This window comes from Corvus cornix, chromosome 2 (genome assembly GCF_000738735.6).
Source record: "Corvus cornix cornix isolate S_Up_H32 chromosome 2, ASM73873v5, whole genome shotgun sequence".
NCBI classification, from domain to species: Eukaryota; Metazoa; Chordata; class Aves; order Passeriformes; family Corvidae; genus Corvus; species Corvus cornix.
Window position 1 is genome coordinate 82,872,740 of NC_046333.1, and position 26,618 is coordinate 82,899,357.

Consider the following 26,618-nt stretch of genomic DNA (forward strand, 5'->3'; position numbering starts at 1 on the left):
GGGAGGCAGCCTGGAAATTCTGCTAATATGAGCTGGTAAACTCCTAGGTTTTCTACACCTTTCTGATGGGCCATAAACCTGCTCTTTAGCTCTCCCAGAGTCAAACAGGTCTCTTGGAAGGAAGAGCAAAGGCAGCCAAAGCCTTTGGTTCCACCTCAGGCAGGATTTGTATAAAGAGAGGCAAATGGGGCCCATGGGAGACGGAAGGGAATTCCTACTGAAGGGATGAATGGACTGGCTGCCTGGGTGGGCAGCTCCTTCATTTGCTGAGGGTGATTGTCTGCAGTGGCCAAGGACAGATAGGGTGGGTTGGGATGACACCTTTTTCCTTGGTTGTGCGTGTGTTACTGGATAATTAATGATGTTAGAGAGAGACCATCAAGAACAGAAGCAATTGCTATACTCAGAATATTTGGGTTGTAACTATTTGCTTTGTGAGGAACAATTCAGTGACCTCAGCATGGGCATCTTGGCCACTGTAGGCTTCCTTCATCCTGCACAGGACTGGCAGATAAGGTGTATGGGAAAGCTCTCCCTTTTTGGAGAGGCATTGGAAGGCAGATGAGATAAGCTAAACCATCTAAAATAGTGCTAAACACCTCTGTTGAGGCTTCAGAGTTGTTCCTGAATTGTCCTAATGATTTTTTGCATAAAGTCCAGGTGAACTCTTTTGTTTGTCTCCTCTGACAAAGCAGTTTGAATTTGCTGAGCCATACTGTGCCTGCAGTGATTCTCCATTAAGCTATTAAGTCATCTTGTGTCTGGAAGCTATTTGCTGCTTGATTCCATCTCTCAGAAATTACTTTGAAGTACTGGCCAGTGTTCTGCTTAAGCTTGTGCTTATTGACTAGTCTTTCATACTGGTTTCAACTGAACTTAAGACATCAAGCACAGAAGGCAGACGTTTTATGAATCATTCAGCTTGGTTAGTGAGTCCACTATTGAATTTTCCATGAAGGTGATCCCACAGGCCAAGTAGTTGAGGTTTCCCTCCTTGCCCTGTCATTTCCCATCTCTTCAGACAGATTAATTTTTGTTTTTCTTTTAAGAGGTATCATTTCTTTACAAGAAGCACTTAGGAAGAAATGAATTCTTTTTATCGCTTTGTCTCTTTTCTCTTTTTCTTGAATTTTTTTCCACTGAAGGAAATCTGAAGGAAGGTTTTCTCCTTCCTTCAGATTTCCACTTTCCCCTTTCCTATTTCAGATCCTCTGTATCCTTGTTATCAGTTTTATGCCATAGGGTTTTTTTTCTCCCATCCATATGACAAAGTAAGACAAATTGCCACAATCTAGTTTGTGCTTGTCTATAAAGCCCAAATAATCTCATCCTTCTTGGGTGGCTGATGGAGTTTCAGTCAAAAAGGAGGTCAAGTTTGCTTTTCAGCTTTGCTATGGATTGCCTTTGTAGTAAGGTGGTCTACTGAATATTCCATGGACCTGCTGCCGTTGTTGTGCTCACCATAAAGACCCACTCTGGTTCACAGCTTTAACACAGTTTAAGATAAAGGTTGCACTGTTGCAAGTGCATCCGAACATCTGGGCTTTTCTTCAGCAATTTCATCCTGTGCAATGAATGGAATGTGAAATGTCATATGTGATACTTTATAAGACATAAAGCAGTTATGAAATTTAGGATTTCTTTAATACAATGCACAAGGAAGTAAAATAAGGTAGTGTAGGCATTTGTACATGTGGCATTCCTCAACTTCTGACTGCTTGACTTTGAAGAATTGTTATCTGTTCAGTGTAGGGGTTTGTATATATTCTGTATGTTTCACAATGCTGCTGTCTTGGCAGAGAGAATTTCATTCATCTCTGCAACCCTCACCTGGAGAAAATGAAAGAGGACATCCTGTATCATTTTGCTCTTGGGACTGGTACCCATGATTTTCCAGCATTGTTTGGGGATGTAAAGGTAAGATGCTTTGCTTTGTTCAGCAAGCCTGAGCTTTTCTGCAGAAGGTGAAAGTGTAGCTGTCTTCAGAATAAGACTAGATGTGTCAGCCTACTGGCGACTGAGGAGTGCATGCAAAGGGGGAAGAATTTCGTGGGTTCTTGTCACTTTTAGTATCCAGAAAAGCTGGGGATAATTGTTTTTGACTGTCCCTTTTCATCCAGTGAAAAGGTAGATGCTGTAGTATTCAGATAGAACTTCTGTTTGTTGGGTCTTCATGTCAATATTTGTCTTTCATTCGTTTAAACAGGATGAAGGCGTTTGAGTGCTATATAGGCAGCTGGAGTTTTTTCCCATAATTCTTTTTCATGGCAATTTAGAATGATTATGAGGAGCACCATAGCTGGGAATAAATTTCTGCTAACTGAAGGCATTTGCATGCTCATGTTGTTCTTTGAATGTTCTTTGACACACGGAGTCATGCACTTGGTTTTGTTTTGCTGACCACTGTCCACCCCAGTTTGTGTGTGTTGGAGGAAGTCCTTCCCGGATGAAGGCTTTTATCGCGTACATTGCGGAGGAGCTGGGGCTCGGAGGCGCTGGCTGTGACTATCCCAACATCTGTGCAGGCACTGACCGCTATGCGATGTACAAAGTGGGGCCCGTTTTGTCCGTCAGTGTGAGTACTTCCCCTTGTCTGACACGAGACGCAGTTCAGTTTTGATGCTGTTCAAAGTAGAAGGTTTGAATGCATGTTTCTTTTAAATGCTTCACAGAGAGGATCAGGCTGCTCAAAATAGTGCAGCCAGCTAATTAAGGATTCCTTTTTAGCCCTTTTTTTGTAAGAGGGAAAATCTCCAATGCCTTTGCTCCTTCTTGCATCCTTTTTCCTCAGTGTACCACTGAGGTGTTGCAGGAATGGCCTTACAGATTTTTTGAGCAGTTACTGTTGCCTCATCCCTGTTCTGTACCCTGAATAATCGGGAACAAAAGTCATGTGGCACATGTGGGGTGTTGGAAAAAATGTCTGTATCATTCCCAGAGCCATGTATCTGCAATGGCACTGTCAAATGTGCTTAAGAGTAGCATTCCATGGGACTGGTGCTGCCAACTCATGTATGCATTTTAAAGAAATTCTTAGCTTTAATTTGTAGATAGAATTACATGCTTCAGTTGCAATTGCAAAACTGCAGCATTATTTTGCACCCTTTGTTGTGAGCTGTAATTATCATAATATTGTGCAAGCTAATGTGGACTTCTATTTGCTGAACATCAAGGCTAAACCACGATGTCTGTGTTTTGAAAAAAATTAGCTTAACTATTTGTTAGCACTTCAGGTTAGTGAAAAATCAGAGTGGGGTTTTTCTTGTATTTAGGAATTGCTCCATGATGAAGTGCATTAATCAGCTGTTGGGAAAGGACACTCTTTATACTTTTGAGAATGTAAGTGTTCTGTAATTCATGATTTTTAGAAATATTGTATTTCATTCACAGTCTGCCAAAACCAGTGGAAGTCTACTTGTAGGCCCTTTCAGTATCTTTCTGTAGGCCCAGAGGTTGGGCTTTTGTGGGAGTGAGTTAGGTGGCATTTGGGAAAACAGTATCAGGAAGGAGATAATGCCCAGCTCCTCCTTCCATATGTATTTTGTGTTGTCTGTGTGAATGTGGAATATTAATTTATGCTTTCTTTTCAGCATGGTATGGGCATTCCTTCTATTTCTATCATGTTGCATGAGCTGATCAAACTGTTGTATCATGCCAAGTGTTCCGACATAACCATCATTCGTATTGGCACCTCTGGTGGAATAGGTATTTCCCCTCTTGATTTCTTTCTTTCTTTCTTTCTGCAAGCCAAAGTATCTTTGCAGGAGAGTAAAGCATCTCTTTGCATGTAAGAGATTAACGGTCAGAACAGTGTTCCACAGGAGATTCATAATTTTTCTTCTGTAATTTTGAAAGTAAAGGCAACCTCTGCTTTTGCATGGGGAAAATGCACTTAAAGATCTGACAATATGAGAAGAAGGACATTCCTGTCCTGTATAGAAAATATAAGAAAGAAGTGAGAAAGGAAAAATTTCATTCTTTCAGAAATTATTTGTAATAATAAATGGAAGCAGCTAGACATGGACAAAAAAATTCTCTTGGTGGATTCGGAGGCAAAATTGCCACCTCTAAAAGAAGCAGGTTGGGTCAAGATGTGTGTTTTATGTATCTGGAAACCAATTGTTAACTACATTATGAAGCTACATCTATTTCCTTTTGCTGCAGGTCTGGAGCCAGGCTCAGTGGTTATAACTAGGCAGTCTGTAGATGCCACCTTCAAACCTCAGCTGGAACAGGTTGTCCTGGGAAAGACAGTAATCCGCAGCACTAACCTGGATGAACAGCTGGCTAAGGAACTGATGCAGTGCAGTAAAGAAATCGGTCAGTTCAATACAGTCATTGGAAACACCATGTGCACTTTGGATTTCTATGAAGGTAAGACTGGCAGTAGACTAACTGAAGAGTATTGGTAAGCAGCAATAGGGAAATATTGATTAATATATTAACATTAAGAGATGTCATTCCATACTCTGGCTTGTCTCACCAATCAAAACCTATTTTTCATCTACATAAAATCAAGAATTGTTCTTAGCAGTTTGCTGTATCAAACTTTTAATTTTGTGGAGATTTTCCCCCAGCTTTAACAGATCCTCTGAAATACATATAGTTTACTATACACTTCCCATGTACCAGTCAGGTATATTTGTCACAAAATTTATGTGATTTACTGAAGCATCCTAGGGGATTAGAGGAGTGAGAATTATTTGTGACTGGTTTAGGGTTGGGTTTCTTTGCACTGGTTAAGTACCTAAAGTAAATATTTTCTAAAAGAAGGGTTGGAACTTGTTTCATTTTTGAGCAAAGCAGTGATCAGACAGCCGAAGATACTATTTTGCTGAGTTGTGTCAGTGCTGCTATGTAGGAGGCGCAAACTTGCAAGGTCTATTTTGGATAAATTACAGACATTTAGGTGCTTTTCTCCCAAATCTAGATGTTCATTCAGAAACATCTTTCAAACCTTGTGAGTACAGAGTGTAAGTGGCACCTGATCCCACTTTGTCTGTTGCTGAGTAGGTGACAAATGATCTCCATCATAGTGCTCCAGCTTGGACAGGAGCAAGCTGCAGTTCATGTGTCTCAGGCACCAACCACAGGTGCAAGCAATACTAAAAAAAAGTGTCAGGGATGTTTTAAACTCATACAGCAAAAGCTGAGAACAGGATCAAGGGCATCAATTTACAAGTAAATCTCCCAAACCCAAGAAGATACTGAGTAAAATACAGTGTAATTTAACTCTACTGCACATAAGCTGCTGCTGTCTTGTCTGTAGGTGTTATTCTTGAATAACTTGACTTAAAATTTTCTCAAAAATTTACAATAATGTTAGCTAGTTAGCTTAAGAGACTCTTCATCTCTTACCTTAGAAGCTCTGTGAGTAATAAAATGTTCATCCTTTTAAGGCAGAAACAGGAAAGCACTTTCAACCCTGGTAGTTTTTTTAGACAGTGATTAAACATATTAAAAATGAAGCACTTCTATACAACTTAAAGTTTCTTGTGGAATTTTGATGCTTGCTGTACATGTGGGAATCTACTATGTACATTTTTCTGTCTATGAATTTGAGAATTGAAGCTGAAGAAGACCAATTAAATTGCCATGTTTCACATTATGAGAAATACAAGTAATATGTAGAAGCTCTAGCAATAGCTAAGAATCACTTTTTCCTATTTGTCTTGTGCACAGAAATAAAGAGTAGTAGTAAAAGCTGAACACTGCATGGAGGAAACTGTAATAACTGGGTGTTTTCAAAACTGAATTTGCTCTGTGACGCCATCACTCTGAAATCTTCCACAAAATTATTTTCTAGGACAGGGCAGGTTGGATGGTGCAATCTGCTTATATGATGAAGAAGAAAAACTGCAATATTTGAAGAATGCTTATGATTCTGGTGTCAGAAACATCGAGATGGAGTCTTCTGTATTTGCTGCTATGTGTAATCTCAGTGGTGTCAAAGGTAAAGTAGTCACTTTACCCAAGCTATAGGAAATTTTCTGTATTGCGAGGGGTTTGTGGCTAAAAACTACAGCTGAATGTTAACATACCTTCTGCATATATATATATATGTAATATTTCTGCTTATAACTTTGTTGCTGCAATTGTTTGATTTGTGTCACAACTTATCAAACTTCCTTATGTAGTTTTTACGCAGTTTACTTCTGTCATTTCCTATTCCAGTCCATGGCAACCATGTAAATCATTAAAGTACCTAATTACCCTATGGCATTAATTTGTTTTCTCCAGTTAGCTTTTGAAGTTTATAGAAAGCAACTGCTTAGTTCAAGAAATCAGGTGATTCTCAGATAATTATACATAAAACTATGCTCAGTTTCTATACTTTCACATCAAATGGAACATATAATTATTTTCTGTAGACTTAAGACTATGATTCTTAAACAGTTGAGGATTTTTAGTAGCACCATGAATAAACCATTCCAAATCATAAAATGAGTTTTAATTTTTTTTTACGCAAGCTACGTAAAAAAGAGAATTTACAAGTAATGTAATACAGTGTCTTTCTTCTTACCATATTAACTGTCTTCTCTCACTTTCCTTAGCAAGGAATAAACTGATGTTTCTCAAATTCCTTTAAGCTCAAGGAGGACAAAATGAAGACATATAAGCAAAAAGGCCAATGGTTGTATCAAACATCCTCAGCTCTTACTGACTTGAAAGGGATTAAAAACCCAACCAGTACTATCCCTGAGCAAGTCAGGAGGCCTTTTGCTGTCTCTGCTTTGTATGTCTGTAATGCGTATTTACTGTTTGTGCTCTGCAAATTGTCACTGGCAGAAAGCCCAGACAGAGCAGAGTGATAAGGTTGAGTGGTAGACCTAAGTTTGAGTGAAAGGATGGATTTTGCCTTTGGGGATCTGAGTACTGAAAGGCAGCAGATGAACCTGAGATGATCCTTGAGGTCCTCATGTGCTTACAGTGTTCTTCCCTGTCCATGAATGTGGAGGCAGCTTATCTACTGCTTCCTGAGGGATGGCACCTACAGCACAGGCACTCAGTGGAGGCCTGTGACTACGTCTTCTAGAGCAGTGTGTAGGGACACTTCCTACCAGTCAGGTCCTGGCTACTTGTGACATATGCTTCCTATCAAGGAAAACATAAGAATCACAATATAACAATAAGTATCTGCAGCTGCCTGAGACCTCTGGCTTTATTAATGTAGCAATCAGTTCTCTTAAACTATTTCTACCTTGTATCATCCACAGCATGCTTGTCCCCTAGCATCTTATGATACCGCACACCATTTTTTGGGATTTGTTTTCTCTTGTTCAAATGTTTATGCTTTTGGACTGTAAATGCAAGAGTGTCATTCCTAACTCATGCTGTCTCTTAATTTCTAGCTGCCGTAGTGTGTGTCACTCTTCTGAATCGGCTTGAAGGGGATCAGATCACCAGCTCACATGATATCCTTGTGGAGTACCAGCAGAGGCCACAGAAGTTAGTGGGATATTTCATTAAGAAAAGTCTTGGGAAAGTGTGAAATATCCATCTTTGTTTTAGAGAAGGAGAAGGCCTTTGTACAGATCCAGTCATCAGTATGACTGCTGTGCATTACGGGTCTTTTGCCTCAGAATATCTCACAGCATTCCGTGTCAGTGGAAGTTAATAATTTATGTCACTGTTCTTTGGGAACTGAATGTGCTGAAGGACGTCAGTTAAGTTTTGCTTAGTTATGCATTGCTGGATATAAAACTCACATTTCTGTAAATTGGAAATGGGACCTGTTGTAAAGGACAAGCCTGTGATAATACATGAAAAAGCTTTGTTTATCCCTGCTGTAAAACTAGAGAGAAAATCAAACTTAATTGCCAAGTATGTGCATACCAGCAAATTAACTTAAAACTGCTAATCATTTTCTTGTTGTTATAAAAACATTGTGTAATTTATAATTGTCTTCGTTGCTTCACTTGCGAAGAAAACGTAAAGTGAATGCAGTTTATTTTTTTTCAGACTTTGACAAATAAACAATACTATTTTCATATATTAAAATTTCATGAAATTGCAAAGTGTGGGACTGAATTTTCTAAGCATTAAGGACTTGACACTGAGCTGTTGAATATCTGTACTGCCTAGATATTGATCCAACAATATTTTAACTAAAGAATTGAATCAATACCCAGGAAATATTTATGCATTAAATAATTTTGCATTGAAGTACTAGCAATCTTTTGCTGAAGCAAGGCTCCTGCTTATGAGCAGGAACTGAAGGCATTCAGGAGAAGCACAGCATGTTCACAGGCCTGTATTATGGTAGCCCTTTTTTTCCCCCGTTCCTTTTACTTTGTTTCTTTTTTTTTAAATTGGTATTCATCTCCATTCTCAGCATGTAACACTCACTGTTGCAATGGTTCCCAGTTCTTCTGAAGAACTGGAAAATACCTTTTCATGGTACATGCCATCAAAACCTCTTCTGCAATTGCAGGTTTTTTCACTAATATTGGCCTAAGTGTTTGGGGTTTTTTTAAATCATACTTATTACTGCTTTGCTGTTGTGGTTCAAATGTAAATATGTGGTCAGTTAAAAAAAATGTGTTTATCTCTTTTCTTTTTTTTTCCTTTCCTTCTTTCTACTGCAGTGGGGGAGGGTCCAGTCCTAGCAGGGGTCACGGGTCAAAAAGCTCTGAATAAGCTCTCAGAACAGCTGTCGCTGACCCAGCAAAATGAGATTTTCTTTGTGAGGATTGTAGTCTGCAATGCTGTTAACAAGCGCAAGTGTTAGAGCTATAAGAGAGTGATGTTAGTAGTAGGCACATTCACCAAGTGGCAGAGACTGGAAGCAATGCGATGAAAACGTTAAACAAGGAAGGGTGACTCATGAACAGAAAACTGTAATGAGAATCAGTCTCCTTAAATTTGATGAATTTTTCAGTTGGAAAACATATTAGTAACTTTTAGAAATTTACTACTTAGTCTTCTTTTAATTTTAAACCCACAATTTCTCATTTATGCTCAGGATATACAGTGAATGTAAGTTTTCAGAGAAAACCTTTTTTTCCCTAAGCTTAAGGGAAGGAGGGAGGTGGGAACGGCTCCACGTTTTGCTTAAACTGTTTCTCCCTTATTAAAAAAAACCAAAAAACAACAACAACAAAAAAATTCAGTGTTTAACTATGCCTGGATCTTGCCTAGGCATTGCATGAAGTCTGTGAGGTCCTTTGGGAAACAAGCAACAAAACACATCTTCAAGGTCCTGTTCTTGAAACAGTAACAAGGAGACAAAAACGAGATCACTTCAGTGGGTACTGCACTCTATGGTGAAGGAAAGCTTATACCAAACTGACCAGTATGGTTTTGGAGGAGACAGTCCGCTGTTGTCTAAGAAATACTTAATAAGAAGTAGATGAAGAGAAGAAAATATGGTTTACCTAGAAAACAAACACCTAATGTGACTCTGAAGTTCTGGGGAAGCATATTACATATTACTACTACAGGACTTCTGTTGTCCTGGGGGTATGAATCTAAAATGATGTGATTTGTCTTTTTAAACGAAGGACAGCAAGAATCTGGAAACTTGTTAAAAAGAATTTCTTAAATTATTTTAGCAATGTGTGCTCTCAACTGAAACTACAAAGCTTTTGTATTTACAGTCATAAAATGTAGGCACTTCTATTTTGAGCACTAATGTGAAACTCTTACATGCTAGATGCTAAAATATAAATGGTCTTGTGGCCTGGCTGAGCTGGAACTGAGGGTCGTGCATTCATGGGGTGAGGCAACTATTGTATTAAATCAATAGCCAAGACCCTGGCAGATGCCCCTGAAAGATGAGCCATTCACCTTTTACCAGTATGTCCTTCCTCCTTCCCACTGTTCCTTAGGACACTGTACATTTCTTTCTGCTAAAATATTTTAATTCTGTTCTTCCCCCCAGATGGGGTAAAGGGGTATATAAAAGCTTAAAATGAAAGTTCAAAGGATACCAAGTATCCTCCTGCTTCTGATGTTCCCCATCCTCTGATGCTGTATTCCTAATGCAAGAGGCAGCTCTACAGACACATCTGACATGCAATAAAGTACCTTTCCTAACTTCAGAGGAAACTTGCCAGAATGTTACCCTGATAAGAACAATTGTATTTTCCCTTATGACTGCAACTGGACTGGAAGATAAAGAAATGAGTCACTTGTGTGCATCCGGCCGGGAGGTTACCTTCCTGTAGGTTTTACAGAGAGTTATACAATATTCACAGGTTTTATATGCAAGTCCATTGTTCAATATTAGTCATTCACATTCTTTCTGTAGAAAATGAATCAAGATTTGGAGTGGTGATGTTTTTAGAAAACGTATATGGTATTATATATATGTTCAATATTACATAGTGCTGTGTCTCCTGGTAGACTGACAAATCCTGCAAACTCCAGAAACCCATTTCAAATTAAGGACCTGCTATGGTTCTCTGTGCCATCCTATTCCTTGCAAAACACTATACAATAAATTTAATCCAGGGATCAGAAGGGATAAAAGAAAAGAAGGAAGGTAGAAGATATTAATAGAGTGGAAGCAGGAAGGGAGAGAAAAAAATGGTTTCTGCCAATGGTGTTCTGGCCTATTCCTACCATTTTGTTAAAGAAATGGTTGAGATCACAATGGAGACAGGCTATAATGCAATGGTTTTACATTTGCAAGAGACTTAAAAAGTGCAGTATCTCAGATAGTGATTTGAAGGAGTGGATTTTTATTTTTGGCATCTTGATACATTTCAGAGAAGGATTTTCTTTAATGGGAGGTGTGAGAAATCTTGAAAAGGAACATTTTGGAATGACCCATGTCCAGAAGTGGTTACACAAATGGTTTTATCTGTCCTTTAAAAACCAAGTGAAATAGTTTGATAATTTCAGTATTTCTTGAAAATATATACATGTAATAAGCAACATTTTCTTTTTTAACATTCTTCTTTGTAAAGGATTTTCAGTGCATTGTGTAACAGAACTGGATTTTTTCAAGTCTGGATTTCAATATATACCCCTAAATAAAATGTTTATATGGTTGAATCAGGGATGTTTTTAATTTCTATTGACAAGACAGGTGAAAGAAACCAAAGCAGCAAATGGTTTTGGGGATTGGATCTGCATGCAACAACTGAGTACAAGAAGGCACAATCGTGTGATTTGATGTCACTATTATGGTTTGCTACAAGATGTTGAGGTTTGCTTTCCCTGAAAGTTTCTCAGTCTTTCAGTGGCTAAGAGTCATGTTTTATCTTTCTAAAATACCATTTAATATTATACTCCAGGGTGTGGATTAAATTACAAGTCCAAAAAGTCTTCTGCTGAAGAGAAAGGAGGTCACTGAACAGAGCAACATTAAATCTGAAACTCTGAGGTACAATAATAGAAGAAAGAATAATGCTGAAAGGTACAGTGCTTTTGCTTGGGCTACAAACAAAATGAAGCAGCAGCAAAAGACAGACAAGAGCTGGTTTTACATGACACATGAGTCTGATTCCAGATGCTTCTTATTGGCACTGAGTTTGTAACTGTGAGAAAATTTTCAATTTACTATCAGCCTGTCATTTTGCAAGGGTAAACTTCCTAGAGCTCCCCAGAAGCTCAAACAAACTACCAGCCTCCTTGGGAGATTGGGTCTGTTTTGTTGGTTTAACACAGCTCCATTTTAATCAGCCCTATTATTTGACCTTGCCCACAACTAGTATTTTTCAGCAGGCCCTAACTTTGCACACAGGAAGTGTCTCCCAGGAAAGATGCTGCTAACTGATGTCATCCTGCAGGCACTTCGTCTGAACACACGTCTGGCCCATGTAAATATTTACAAGTAGTACTCCTATGAATGTTAAAAGGAAAACCTTGTGATCACTCAACAAAGCTTGTGAAAGAAGTGGTGGGTGGTGATAGGAAAATAGGCTAGTTTGCCAGATTCCCAGCCATATTCTCACATGATTTGACTGCATTCCTGTCTATACCAAATAGTATTTTTGGCTCCCAGGCTCTAACCTATTTAACATATAAAATTATGTTTCTTTGAAAGTGCTTGCCAGCATACTTAATTACATTGTATTAAAGCTGTAGGCTAGACGTGGCGTGTTGATGGTATGATGTAAAGCAGTCAAGTTTTAAAACCAGAGCTGGATGCTGGCAGCAGGATGCCTTTCCAGCCCCAGTGATTTTGTACATTATAAAAGTAAAGTTTTAACTTAAAACTGTGGCAAAGCCTCCTAAAGCTAAGCAGAAGCAGAAAAGGGCAGGTCACTCTGTCTTTTCCTTACTCAAAGACCCAATTCTGAGCCTCTTTTTTTGCCATTCCAGAAGAAGTGAGTGGAGCACATGATGGAATCCACAGCTTTCTAATTTGCCCTGCAATACTCAAGATGTTGGTGTTGACTACAGCCGCTTTGTCTAGGAGCCCTGAAAGCATTCAGTTAATATATTTATTACCTGTTGTTTATATGAAATGTTTTATACATATACAATATGAATGTTTTATATGAAATAATTATGTAGTTAATATAGATATTTAAGGCTGGTACTTGCACAGGATACTGCTTGATGCTGTCCTGATGAAACCTAGGGATTCAAAAGAGCTTCCAGGATGGCAGCAATATAACTGATACATCTTTCTAAAAATATTCAGCACTCCTTTGATTTTCCCACTTCTGTGCTTCATTTTCATATTATCTTTTCTGCCAAGGGTTTGGTTTGGGGATGGGGGTGATGGTTTGATTTAATAATTCTCCTATTTCTGTGACATTCAAAATAATACTATAAATCTCATAAAATCTGTATCTTCTAAAATTACTTCTAGAAGTAATTTCCCAGAATGTCACTGCAGCGATTGTTCTTAGTGGAATGTTCATGGGATATCTCTTAGTTTCCTAAATTTCATTCTAGAAAAAAACAGGTCTGCTACTGGAGGACAGCAAAATAGGCAAGAATGAATTTCTATGGGAATATATAATGAAGTAAGAGGACAAATGAAGTCATCAATAACTTGATGGTGAAAGGTGTTTGTCTATTGAGTGTCTTATATAGTAAAATGGGGAGTCTGTAGTTAATTACTACTGGACACTAATTACATACAAAATAGTTAGTTCCTGTTACCATGAAAATCTGTTCAGCATTAAAAAATAGAAGCCACATTTGTGAAAATGTAATTATATAGAGCGTAATAAATTAAACACATCACAGTTGGATGAGCAGAGATTTTGCAGAAAAACTTGTTCAAAATAATTTGGCAAATGGCTCATGCAAGCTGCTTTAGCTCACACACTTACAGACAGGAACTGTCTTCCATATCAGTTGCTTTGATAAGTAATTGCTTGTAATTCATTCTGCTGAGTAATTTATAATTTCCTACAAATCACATTCTATAGATTCTGCTCCCTGGCATTCCAGGATGGCTGTGCGATCCCACACATATTAACAATTAACAGTATTTCAATTTCAGTTTCTGAAAAAATTTTTTTAAAAATGCATACTTCCACTGTGCACAGAATCTGCATCACTGCTGTCTCAGAATGTCACCTTTGATCCTAGTGAGAAAAATGACTGTCCATACTCTGAAGTAGCAAGGATTTTATCACTGCTTGACTAAAAGCAGAAGTGCCATCCAAGTGTGAAGTGGAGCTCCTTGGTGAGGTATTAGTTAATCCTGCCTCAGAGGTACATATGTGCTTAACATCATTCAGGTAAACATTAAACTATTTAGTTTTTTAGTATGTCCTGAGGACTTCCACATTTCTATTTGAACTAAATGATTACTTCAGTAATTTTTCAGTCTCAGAGCAGAGACTATAAAAGTAAATCCTACCATATGTGAGAAATAAAGGTGTTTAGCTAGATGTATTCTGCCATGACTTCATCTGTTTTCTGCTTTTTGGGAGGTGATTTTGACCAATATGTAAAATCTATGAATTATTAATTCATGACACTTAGTCTGTTTTTTTCTCTCTTCCTTGAACCCATGGAAAAGGTAAAAATTAAAACAGAAATTTGCACTGTTTCAAATAGAGACATTTTAACAGACTAATCAGTCAGTTTCCCAGGAAGTGGAGTAACTAAGTTTACAACAAAACTGCTTCTGGATGATGCAAATCCAAAGCCTGGGAAAGTGAAGCTAAGGCACTCAACACTAGCTGATCCTCATCCCATGGAAACTGGCACAACTAATTTGACCTACAGATGTGCAGTTGTTCACTGCAGAAGAAGCAGATTTATTAACTTTTGAAATTGCTGCCTTGGCTTAAATCTGATGGAAGTTGGATTCCTCTTTGATGACTTCTGTATCCAAAAAGTTTTTATATTTTGGGGGATTTTACTCTTCATGGGGAAAAAAAGCTATGAATATTAGGACGTGTCTTTCATTCAGTAGGAATACATTTGCAGAAAGTGCAATGATGGAATTTACTCAGCAATAATAAGAAATAAAGAATATTTGTTCAGGCATCATGCTGTTCTACGTGTGTGTGAATCATGAGTCAGATTCTAGGTGGTTTGAATTACCTTACATAAAGACTGATTATGTGTCTCTATTGACCATAGAGAGAACTTCTGGGGATCAGATTCTTAGGCAATTCATTTGTGAAACATCATTCACTGTGCTCACAGTGGCACTCCTGGTTGGTAGGGTGGTCATCCTCTGCCACCACCAGACTCCTGCTGGGTCTCCCAGTGGTACTGCTACCACAGGTCTGCACAGGCTCCCCTTCTGCAGAAGGAATTGCTCTCCCACCTCTTTGCTGAAGGAAGTGCTGCTGTAAGACTGATTTTCATCCCAGGCGGCATGTGGCAATTAATTATAGTTTTACATAGTTTTACATAGTTTTCTATTGTTGGAGTATTCCACCTCTGTGTAGGTAAAGGAGAATGAAATGTCAAACATACACCCTCCATAAGAGAAAATTCAACAGTCATATGATGATGCAATAGGACCACTACAGTGCTAGATGTGTACTTGTAAGGATCTTCTAGAAGCATACTGACATTTTTAGGGCTATGTGGTAAAACAGTGTTATTTTCCTATTTATTTTCCTACTATTCTTTACTTTTTTTTTTTTTCAAAAATATAAGCATCTGCAAACAAACTGACATAAACACTGGAGTGACAGAAAGTCATAAAACTTTGGAAAAAGACAAATGTGTGAATGTGTGTAACATATTCTTCCCTCCCTCCCCCTTGTTTGCATTCATTTTTTATTCCAGAAAAGTAGAAACAAGTGCAAGTGCAGAATGTATGCTGTGGAGTAAAGCAGCCTGAAGGCATTTACATAAACCCATCCCCTTACTGTTCATTGCACTGAGGAGAAAAACAGAAAGATGAGATTCCTCAACGACAGCAAAACAAGAGGCAGAAACATAATCTCATCTTTTCTCAGGAAGCAGGCAAATCTCTTGCACTATTCTCTAGTGCTGGAATTAATCAGCTTCTGAATAATATGTTTGGACTGCTTGGTGAGATGATTCTGAGTTAGAAAGTCCCTAAGAAGTCACTCTGCAAGTGGACGAAGGAGAGAAAAGAAGATATGGGGCACGCTGTACACCAATTCAAGGCTCTGTTTTGGAAAAATTGGCTCTGCCGTGTGAGGCAACCGGTGAGTGGAAATGATTAAAAAAGGAATAAGTTAAATTTTTTAGTATCTGTTGGAAAGAGTGTGTCTATTGATTTCCCTTTTCACTGCAGATTGTTAAGGACAGGCTGGCTGCAAGTGGTTCTTGTTTTGCCTTTGGTCACCGAATTTCTGAAAACACAAGTAGAGAACAATGTGTTGTTTTAATTCTAGAACAGCTGAATGCAGCAATGCTCCCCAATTTGCAAATGAAACAGAAATCTCATAAAAGTTTTGAACAACCACAGCTTATCTTTTAATTAACATTAGATACTACCAGTGCTGGTAGCAGTGGCAAGGGGGAAAATAAATTTTCTTCACATTACAGGTGCTTATAGGTAATGTAAGAAAGCTTGCAGGACTGTGATCAAAGTCTAGATACCAGGAATGTATTGTGTATTAAAACTGTATAAACTTCTAAATTTCCTTTCTTATCTGCTCTCCAAAGCCTAATTTAACCTTTCAAATTCTAGTATGCAAAACAATGTGGCAGCTACTTCAACAGAAGTCAAAATTAAAATGATGAAAATTAGATATGAGATGTCATTCACCTTTACTGTGATTGAAACAATTTTTTAGGATAAAAGGAAATGAATTTTCTCAAGTGAGAGAACATTTTTGTGGAAAAAAAAGTCACTCCAATTAATAGTTTCACACAGATTTCACTTGTCTGTAATGATGTGGGGATTTGCAGTGAAGCATGCTGGCTTCTTTGGATAGGATTATTTCAATTAAATAAACACACAGCTTTCAGTTTCAGAAATAGTTAGCCTCAATAAAATTGTGACTTAGAGAGGAATTTCTTCTCCAAATTACTGAAAGTGAAGTTTTTTAATACAAAATATATTTCTGGGGGAAGGATGCTGTTGGTCATATTCTTCTCCAGGCCTGAACATTTCTGTATGTTCAATCAGTGTGCATCAAGTGGCTTCTCAGTGTCTCCTGTTTTCCTGCATGTGGATCTATTTCTCCTTTTGTTCTGTGTAGTGTTCCCTCATATATTTCTGAAGGACAAAATTCATGTAAGTTTTAGGTTTGCCTAAATGGTAGATTTCTTGAATAGAGAACTCACTGAGACACAGACTTCTCCAAACCAGGAATTACAAGGGTGATCCAAAGCAAACTTAACTCTGTTTGTTGAGAGGCAGAAGCTGCCCTGGGGAACTTGCAAAACCTCCTTGCGTGCTGTTGTGCAAACACTGAGCTGTGAAGGTGCTCCATCTGCAGTTACTGGAGGAGATGTCCAGGTGGGTCATCCACCTATGCAGAGGTGGTCAGACCCCTGTGAATCTGGAGAAGTACCTCCTGAAAGATCTGATGTGCTTCAGCTCTGTTTTATATCACGTAGATCTGTCTGTATAAGACAATTTTCTCGTCATGGTTATTTGTCAGCAGTTAGGGCTGGAAGACAAGTGAGGGCTGTTGAACTAACAGAGTGTCATGAGTGCCGTGTGGCATTAGCTGATATTACACAGTGAAGAGTGAAGGGGCTGTGACAGACGTAAGAGTTCTGTAAGGAACAGGTCTTTTGACTGAAATTCAGATTGGCATCAGCACCTTTTATCATCATGGTTCAAAGGCAAAACAGGTTCTTTTGTACGTTTGGAGTGTTGTTGGAGTTTGAAATTGCAGTAGTGCCAAAGACACATTCCCATTTCTGTTTTCAGAAGCTTTTACTTCAGAACTACAGATTCTAGAAGCGCGGGAGATACACACTACCACGCAAATTTTCCATTGCTGCATTTCTTAACTATTGTTTAAATAACGTTTATTGCCATCCAAATTTGTTGCTAGGTAAAGGATGAAATGTGATTCCCAAATTCTTATGCCTTAAGTTTTGAGGACAATTGAAATTAAAATCAGCTGGGTCCTAAATCTCTGTTACCAAAACTCACCATTCCTCCCAGGTGCATCTCCCCAGAATGTCATGAGCTCGCAGGTTCCAGTTCCCCTCAGTGCCTGGGCAAAGCAGCTGTGCAAGAACTGCAATCCTGCAATCTCGCAAATGCTCTTTCTTTGCACCTTCTGTGGGCACTTTTCCTATTTGAACACAAGTAAGCCCTATACAGCAGCATTACTTTCCCATGTTTACCACAAATAACTTACTCATTAAGATCAGTTTTGCATGCTTAATGTCTGCAGCATGCTGGTGGTTCATTGAGTCCTCCAACCCGTTGTTGCCTCTGCAGCTGCCTTCTCAGTTCTTCTTCTTATCCCAAATTCGTGCCAGCAGGAGCAGCAGTCTTTGTCCAAGCTGTACCCTCCTCCCATGGACTGTGCCAGAGGTGGCAGGGCTGTGTTTGACCCTCGCTGCGGGCTGGCTTCCTGGCTCAGCCTTAGCCCTGGCTTGCCTGGAGATCCAGGCTCCCAGCAGAGCCTGTTGCCTTGCTGGGGCACTGCCAGTCAGGCTTTTCCTGACAAGGGCTCTGCTGCCCTGGCATCCTGTCAGGCTTCCCACCCTTCACAGGGCAGCTGGCTGGTGCTGTGCCCTGGCTGCCAGCTGGGCTTGCCCTGAGCCCTGAGGTGGCACCAGGGAGTCCAGCCTGCAGATGTCCAGGGCCTTCCCCTATAATCCCCCCAAGCCCCGGTCTCCCACCGCTCCCCTGAACTTCTTGTGGGACCTTCCCCCAGCCACTGACCGTGGGTGGTGGTGTGTGCCCCCAGGGACAGCCGGACCCTTTCCAGCCCCTCCTGGGCAGGCTGGTGACATCCCCTCCAAGTCTGTTCTGCAGTGCCCCTTCCCTCAGGTGCTGTGCCTGGCTCCATTCCCCGCAGACAGCCACAGATACTCTTCAGCAATGGCTCTGCTCCACAGCAAGACCCTCCATCTGACCCCAGAGGGGAGAAATGGGGATGAATATGCCAAGGAGGGGAGGATGCCAGGGCCCTGGGCCTCTGCTAAGTTTAATGGCTCTGAGCAGCCTCGCTGGGGCCCAAGGCCCAGCCAAAATGGGGCTTCTGTGCCCTCCGCTCCTGCCTGGGAGAAGTCAGAGGGATACCTCTCTTCAGCTCAGCCCTTGTGCTTGGCCACTGTTTGGCTTGGCCTGCTGTGACACTGACTGAGGATCTGGACTCTGGCTTGAGGCTGGCTGTGATAGCAGGGCCTGTCCTGTTCCCCTTCTAGGGTGCCTGGGATGGGTCCCCCACCCTGCTGGGTGACACTGTTATGCACAGATCCCTGCACCCTGGGGAGTAGCCGGCCCTTGCTGATCCCTGAAAGATCGAAAGCACCATCCTCACTTTTATTAGGTTGGCTCCTGTACGGTTTTGAGTGTGATCAGTTTAGATAAATGGTGATTTCCCTAAATTTCAGGAAACCTTTAGTTCCTTGTCTCATGTTCAGCACAGATGTCCTTCTTCACATGGAAGACTCTGCCACTGGATTTTGTTTTTAAGCATTATGTTATGGTTCTTAGGCATTTTTCTGACATGCCCAATCTCTTCTGTGATGGGATTTGGTTCAGCTCTGGCAGTTCAGAAAGAAAATCCCCAGCATGCTCCAGAGAAGTTAACAGCCTCTAATGGAAGACCTCCAGCATGGCTGTCATTTCTACTGTGTTTCTGTTACAGAGTGCCCTATTCACACTTTCCTAATGCTGTTACCAGTGAATCTAGAAGTCTTTTGAAACTTGGCTGAATGGCAGCTTCTTCCTTTCTGCTGCTGTAAACTGAGACAATTGCTTTTCTTTTTGTTTTTTTCTTTCTTCCAATCTGTTTGGGAGTTTGTGCCTTCTCTGCAGAGGTGTGAACATGCACTGTGTATGTGCAATTTGCTCAGAGAAGGCACGCTCAGAATCTGAGTCCTGCAGCACATCACCTTGTGTGCCTTGTCATTGTGGCCCTGGAAATGGGAGCACTGGATGATATCCCATTTGGCCTGTTAGCTTGGTCTCATTTGGTCTTCTCTCCTGGAGATGATGAAGATGGCTTTTGGAGAGCATTGACTGCAGATGACAGAAAGGGTGTAATGGCAGCAGCTGGGGATCCAGGGAAGGACAAGGAGGTATGCCACCACGAAGGGCTCAGGGGAGCATGAGGAATTGCAGCAAGGTGCAGAATGCTGCTGGCTTCTTAGGAGGCTCAGGTATGGGAGAATTGAAGGTCATTGTCATCACCTCACCACTGTCTTGACCTGAGGAAAGTATTTACAAACACTATAAATTTAAATGAAAACTACTTTTCTGTTCTGAGATGTATTTCACAAAGTTATAAGGATTTCAAATAGAAGTGTCAGTAGTTAATTTGTTTTAATGATCTTGTTTTTCCTTAAGTAGTTGTAGAGAGGATATTTAATGTTTTTATTTTAAATTGAAAGACATATGAATTTTTATGATTTGTTCCCAAGCCCCATGCTCTATAGACTGACGATGTTTTTGATTTCCTTTTTCAGGTCCTCTCTCTCACTGAAATACTGTGGCCATGTGTACTTTTCCTGATTCTAGCGGCCATCCGCTTCCAGGAGCCCCCAAAATACAAGGAAAACTGTATGTTTTGTTTCATCTGTGTTCTGTTTTGATTGTCTCTGCTTGTAGAAGTATTTAGCAAACACTAAAAGTATCCTAGAAGGGGATAAATGTAGTAGAGTCAAAGGAAAGAGTCCTACAGTGGGGTTAAATCTTGTCCAACTATAGATCTGTGCAAGATGTATTTAAGTGGAAAAGAGCTACAAAGTTTAAGATTTGATTTTCAAGACAAGTCATACATCAACTTTGGAGTAAGGCAGATTACTTGGGTTTTAGTTGTATTTATTGCTTTCTATTGAGTAATGGTGTTTAGATGACTGGCTGAGAGGTAGATATTTACGATTAGACAAAGTGAATCTTTTTGCTTTTGTCTTGTCCAACTATAACTTCATTTAGAAAATAATTATTTATGATATTTTAATCTATTCATTTTTTTATTCCGTTATTCACCAATGTCAGTAAATGGGGATACACCAGCTTTAGCTGCATTAAAAAAAATCAGTTTGCTAAAAGAATTGTAGGCCTGTAGAGTGAAATATCTGGAGAGAATCTAACCTGCACTATATACATTTCCTTTATGGAGAGATATGGATAATTCCAGAGATATGGAAAAGTGGCTGTTTAGACAGTCTTGATTGATGTATGTTCAGACATTGCTGAATACCAGTTCCTTCATCTTAGGAAAGCCTGTGAGAAAAGAGGAAATACTACTTTGTGAAGGAGTCTGTATTCTAATCCAAGTCACATGATATTGGGCAGAGAGGCTGGCAAGCACCTGATACTGTAATAATGTCACTACCAGGAAAATCAGCTTTCCAAAGATTACTCTCAAATGTCATCTGTACCTTGTCACAGAGGTTACTCATTTTCTGTGGTGACTGAGTTTTTCTTAAATGAGACACCTGACATTTATACAACTTTATTGCTTGCAGGTGACAAAGAGGCTTTTTGGGACAAGGGAACACAGTTTGCAAATGCAATATCACTGGTCTGATTTCTGCTGCTGCTTGGTTTTAGGTTACTTAGAAGCTCGTGATTTACCAAGTCGGGGCCTTTATCCTTTCATGCGGAGCCTTTTCTGTAATGTTGGCTCGAGATGCAGGAATGCCAGTTACACAACATGGAGACACAGCCGCTTTAGGTAAGTTATGAGAGTTTGACAGGGCTGTCACCATCACAGTTCATTTTTTTCTACAGCAAAGGGTTTTACTGCCCTTGTAGACAGGGAAAATAGGAACATTGTTATTCTGTGCTAAACGTTTCCTTCAATGTTCTTATGAATTAGTCATACCTCTTTTTTGCTTTTGCTTTTTTGATAATTTTTGTTTGTATTTCTTGGGCATTTCATGCTGTTACTGGATACTGAACACGCTTTGGGGGTAAAACTTTAGAGGTACCTTGTCATATTCTTGCGCTTTCTCTGCTGACATGTGAGCACATACTTTTATCCTTCACTAGAAAGTCTTTTATTACATGAAAGGGAAGCTGAGCAGCAAAATTATATTCTATGTTGATTTAGACTTCGAATAGTTTGGGAGCATACACAGTGGGAGAAGTGAACCCAGGAAAGCAAAACAAGAATAACTTTCATGTAAGACCCACAAAGAGCCAACAAGGAACAGCAGAAGTTCTGTAATAAAGAACTTGGAAGAAGTTATCCATAAGTAGTCCTTGTCACAGGATCCTAGAATGCAGGAAGAAAAAATATTGATTTGAATCTGGAATTTTTCTTTAAGAAGTGATTTCATCTACTTCAAAAATGTTGAAAAGCATTGCGATGCAAAGACACTCGTGCAAACCAGCTGAAGGGTATAGTCATAAACAACCTTTCGAAATATATAACAATAAAGTCAGATTAGGGTGAGCTAATCAGAATGTGTACGCTTATATCTGTATGTTTATTCTTAGAAAATTGATAATACCTACCAAAAGATCTTAGAGGGCTGAGCCAGGTGTGTCAGAGCATCAAATAGTTATGGTTTATTATTGTAGCGGTTTATAGGTAGCAATAAGTGCAGCATACAGCAAATTGGAAAGCTTCAGTATCACAGTAATAGGCCATAATATTTATGTATTGATCTAGATGGTCTGCTCCAGTTATTTGTACATGTAGAGAACTGTTAATTGAATATAAGACCATGCAAAATAAAGCTTGTTTATGGGCAAACACTTTCTACATAAAGCAAGAATTTGTTAGTAGAATTGAAGTCTTAACGATTTAAGCCACTATTAGTCAAGATGTATTATTACACAAAATACTTACAGACAAAAATACTGGTATTAAAATTCTCCTCCTCCTCCCACTAATACAGTTAGAATTGTTACATGACCACAGAGTTCCTAGGTTTTTCCCTGGGGTTATGCTCACCTTTCCACTGCTGCTCTGGGTCATGTCAGTAGCTGCAGATGGGTGGTGATGTGATTGTTACGGCAAGTCAGGATCCACAGTCCTTTACCTGGAGGAATGTGGTGTTGATGGCTTCTTTTTTCACTCAAGGGTGCATTGGGGTCACTTATGATTGCTAGTGTGCTTTTCTACTTTGCTTGTTTTCCACTGGTCTGCATCTCTGCAATACGTTCAAATTTACGTGGTACACCTGAATGTATATGCTATCTTTTACACATTAGTTACCTGTTATTTTTTCTTATACTTGGAAATTGGCTTTGTCCAGCTATAGGTCTGAATTTTACCTGAGCAGTGGTGACCTGTTTATAGCCATGGGGTCCTTGGTGCCAGCCTGTGCCCACCTCTTATCATTCCAGATGCTCCAGTATCATACTCCAGTACAGTTCATCTGTGTCCCCACCTCTCAAGGCCTGTGCTGTTACACTGGGCCTGTGTTCTTCTGCACTGCTTTGTTAATCATAAATATCTCATTTTGCACTGAATAGTCACTTGCTACTTCTATCTGTATAAAACTGATGGCATTATACAAAGACAAGTGAAGATACAGCAAATAGCCCTAGACACCTCGCTAAGAGAAAAAAAAGTTAAAGCTAACCCAAGTCAAAACAAAAACAAGACCAGTTCAGGCAAAGCAAAGGTGGCAAGCGCCTGTGTCTTTCAAACCCAGTACAAAGCCTGTACCCTGTTACTTGCAGTAGCAATATTATATTACTGGGTTATAGAGTTGCAGTAACTATTGGCCTATACTTCCCTATAAGTATAGCTTTTTCTTTACATCTCTAGTTCAGATGCCATCTAAATGTGTTAAATCTCTAGAATCTATGAACTATATCGACTGCTCTGCATGATTATTTACACTGTTTGGACTGAACTACCCAAATTATATTCCAGCTCAAAAGAAAATGAGGAAAGAATTTCCTGGAGGCAGTCTTAGACCTACTTAAGAATCGTGGAAATTATTCAGTATTTATTGAAATTATTATTTCAATTTTTCAACTGAAAAATAAAATGCATGCATGTATCCATATTTATACACTCAGTAGGCTACACTGAGTAGTATATAGCCTAGGTAAGGAAAAAGGCTAAAAAGGTAGGATGAAGTTCATTCTGAGGTCAGTCTGTTCCACCAGGTCCATCAGTATAAATTAAATCAACCTCAGGGCTGCTCTGACTTATGCTGGCTGCCAACAGCCTTAGGAATATAGACTGTCAGTTTGATCAGTCAAACATAACTGAATCCAGTCTCTGTTGACTGGAGACATGGGGTGGCATAGGAACAGTAATACCAATCATCTTTCCTTGAAGGATTTACATCAAACCATAAGTCTGATAAAGGAACATTTTTTTATGTCAGTAATGCTGTGTTTATTAAGGGTGAGCCAGAGACTGCATAGTTTGCATGGACACGTAACCATTTGTTTTCACAGTGTGGATCACTTTGGTGCTATCAGTTTGAAATGTAGTTGTCTTTGGGAGAAAGTAGTTCTGTGACTACTGTTGGAACAACCTCCATGGAAGCCACAGACCACCAATAACTATTTGTCAGTGAGAAGCCCCCACCATGAGGGGGGCTGAGCCCAGGGTGAAATTATCCTAGTACAGGTCATGCCCTCGCAGGTGTGCCCCTGTCCCTTCAGGCAACAGCCTGTGACATGGTGAGAAGATGATTCAGGTGAAGCCTACAATCACATTAACTCTGATTTGCAGCAAGACCTGCCACCTTCTCTGATGCCTCAGAAAGCATCCAGTTTGCAAGAGCTCTTTGGCTTTGCTCCTTGCTCCTTCTTTCAGCCACTGCAAAAGGTGTTGGCTGGAAGCTCACTGATATGATTCCCTAGCCTGAGATACCCAGTGGTATCTCAGAGCAGAGGAATAAGGAAGTATTCAGGAGCCCCCATGGCAGAGGACATTTCCCCCTCCTCTTTCCAGAATGTTCCACTCCCCACCTCATCTTAGTGGAGCACAGCATAAAATTGAGAGCTTGCAAATAAGATAAAAACCACACAGCCCAGGGTCCTATGGCCTTACACCCACATATTTCCATGCGTTTGCACGGAAACATAATGATTTCCCAATACTCTGGGTTCCACGGCAAATCTTGCAGAACATGGTGGGATTTGCCCTTGCAGTCTAGGCTCCTAGATCTATGTTTGTTAGACTTCTCAATACCTAAAAGAAAATTAAGCTATTCTCGGACTTAGAACCACAAAGATCATGAAAGCAAGACTCTAAAAGGTTATTTCTAAGCACATTAGCTTATTTCCCTTTCTTTAGCTACAAGTAGTAGCAGCCTGAGCAGCCTCCCCAGTAGATGTGGTAGAAGCCCAGGTCTGTCTCTGGTACTTCTGGTGGGTGGGCCACCATACCCACGTGGTAGCTCAGTCTCCTTTCGCACCTGACTGGGCTCCTGGGCTCACCCTGCCTTGTTGGGGCTGTCTCTGGAGCTTGTAACACACCCCTGTGTCTGCTTGCTGGCTGGGGGGCAGTGTCCCATTGTTAATGGCGTGGACTCTTCCAGGGTTGCCTCAGCTCCTAGCTTGGCCCGCTTCTGGAGCAGCCTTGCTCACGGCCAGCCCCTTTCTTCTTAGTGTTCTGAACCTTTTCTGCCTCTGTGGTTTTCCAGTGGACGAGCATCAGAAGAGCTCACATACAAGAGCAGATGTGGGAGAACAGAATCAAGGAAGGTCTAAGCATCAGCAATAGTCTTTGTGTAAGAATTGCTTAAAGGGTCAGATTTTTCTTTAATGAGGTATATCTTCAAATGATAAATAGTTCTGCAAGATAGATGACTGCAACAACTTACTGCAGTGTTAACTCTTGTGACCTTGCTTATAGATTGCCAGAGAGTTGGGGAGAAAAGGAAATTTAAACATGGCTTTTTGCCATTTGTAGGCAATTAAGAAGAATTTTTTTTTTTTTTTTTTATTCTTTGTATGTTTTGGTCCATTGCATTTTAGGAAGGTTATCATTGTATCAACATGGAAGAGAAAGATCTTTCTGTGAGAGACACGAAGTATGTTGTTGTCCAACATGTGTATTGGTATTGATGTCTCCAGGATGTGCTGATATGGTGCAGAATGGAAGCCAGGTGGGGCTTTGCAATTTTAGAGAGAAATTAATAATGTGGTGACAGGGGTGAGGTTGAGACGAGTTTGCTGAGAGGCTTATGAAAATCATCAATGGCATTTCTAAATGGCATTTCACATCATAGCCGGGTTCTTAGATGAACTCAGAAATGTTCTTATTGTCATCCTGAGTAACTGAGTAAATTGGACAGAATTAATGTTTCTGAGTCATGGCTTTAGGAATTGACAATTGCTTTTACATGCTCAAAGAGATGCAGAGTCTTTTTGCTCTTTTGCAGCATTTTGTCATGGTCAAAGCTTGTACCAATGTATGCCTTTAGTTTGACTTCTGTTCTCATGAAATTTGTGGAAATGTACCATTAAGAGAAGAGCTACCATGGATGATACTGAAATTTTATATATACACTCCCCAACCCTTTCTTCTAACACCCCAACTCTAATTATATATGTCCTTTTCTACAAATTACTGGCTTCCTCCTTTTGTCCTTTTTATTATCCCTATCTTCTCCTCTTTATTGTTCCTAGCAACTGCTGCTAGGAATTTCCTTGGAATGGCTGCTGGGCTTCCTTTACACACAAACACACAAGTGAGTTAATGTCTCCTTCTGCTCCAGAAAGCATACAGTGAAAGCCCTTTGGGAGAGCAGCAGTACAACAATTAAGTATTTTTCGTGGCACAGTGTCTGAAAATTGTTTGCCTTGACTGTGTCTGCAGCTCGTTTTGAAGTGTAGTTTCTTATCTTTCTGGCAAGATGGGGACATCTTCCTGCAATTTTGTGCAACCTGTGCTGAATTAAGAGATCAGTAGTAACTTGTAGCACTCTTATTAGGAGATAAATGTCCTCTATGTTGAAAATATATAAAATCCTTTAGTCTTAGCTGAGATATTCAGCAAATAAGATCTCTGTAATAATATGTTTCATGAAACTGAGCCTGATAACCGATATCACGCCTGTTGCCATTTCCCCTTCCAAAAGAGGCTGTGCTCAGCTCCAAGAATAATCAGAGGAAGGACTGGGGCAATGACGGCAAAAGAGGGTCACAAAGGCTGCTGGCTGACATGGCTGCTGCCCTGGAAATCCCCATAAAGCTA

At 39.9% G+C, this 26,618-nt stretch overlaps 2 protein-coding genes across 5 annotated transcripts in view; both read left to right on the top strand.

Annotated features, from left to right (window-relative positions):
• The window catches only part of UPP1 (uridine phosphorylase 1), a 16,405-nt gene extending 8,394 nt beyond the window's left edge, over positions 1-8,011 (top strand). For 3 of the 4 annotated variants that reach the window (XM_010393956.3, XM_039549656.1, XM_019282588.2), the window contains exons 3-8: positions 1,800-1,917; positions 2,417-2,575; positions 3,591-3,705; positions 4,165-4,374; positions 5,807-5,953; positions 7,353-8,011. In XM_010393956.3, the coding sequence (XP_010392258.1) occupies positions 1,800-1,917; positions 2,417-2,575; positions 3,591-3,705; positions 4,165-4,374; positions 5,807-5,953; positions 7,353-7,492 (889 nt within the window). In that variant the 3' untranslated portion in view covers positions 7,493-8,011. The remainder of the gene's footprint in view (positions 1-1,799; positions 1,918-2,416; positions 2,576-3,590; positions 3,706-4,164; positions 4,375-5,806; positions 5,954-7,352) is intronic. The other variant, XM_039549657.1, reaches the window with a different exon arrangement.
• Positions 8,012-15,315: 7,304 nt separating this feature from the next.
• The window catches only part of ABCA13 (ATP binding cassette subfamily A member 13), a 179,807-nt gene continuing 168,504 nt past the window's right edge, over positions 15,316-26,618 (top strand). The window contains exons 1-3 of the mRNA XM_039549863.1: positions 15,316-15,554; positions 19,960-20,053; positions 21,050-21,173. Of these exons, the coding sequence (XP_039405797.1) occupies positions 15,486-15,554; positions 19,960-20,053; positions 21,050-21,173 (287 nt within the window). The 5' untranslated portion in view covers positions 15,316-15,485. The remainder of the gene's footprint in view (positions 15,555-19,959; positions 20,054-21,049; positions 21,174-26,618) is intronic.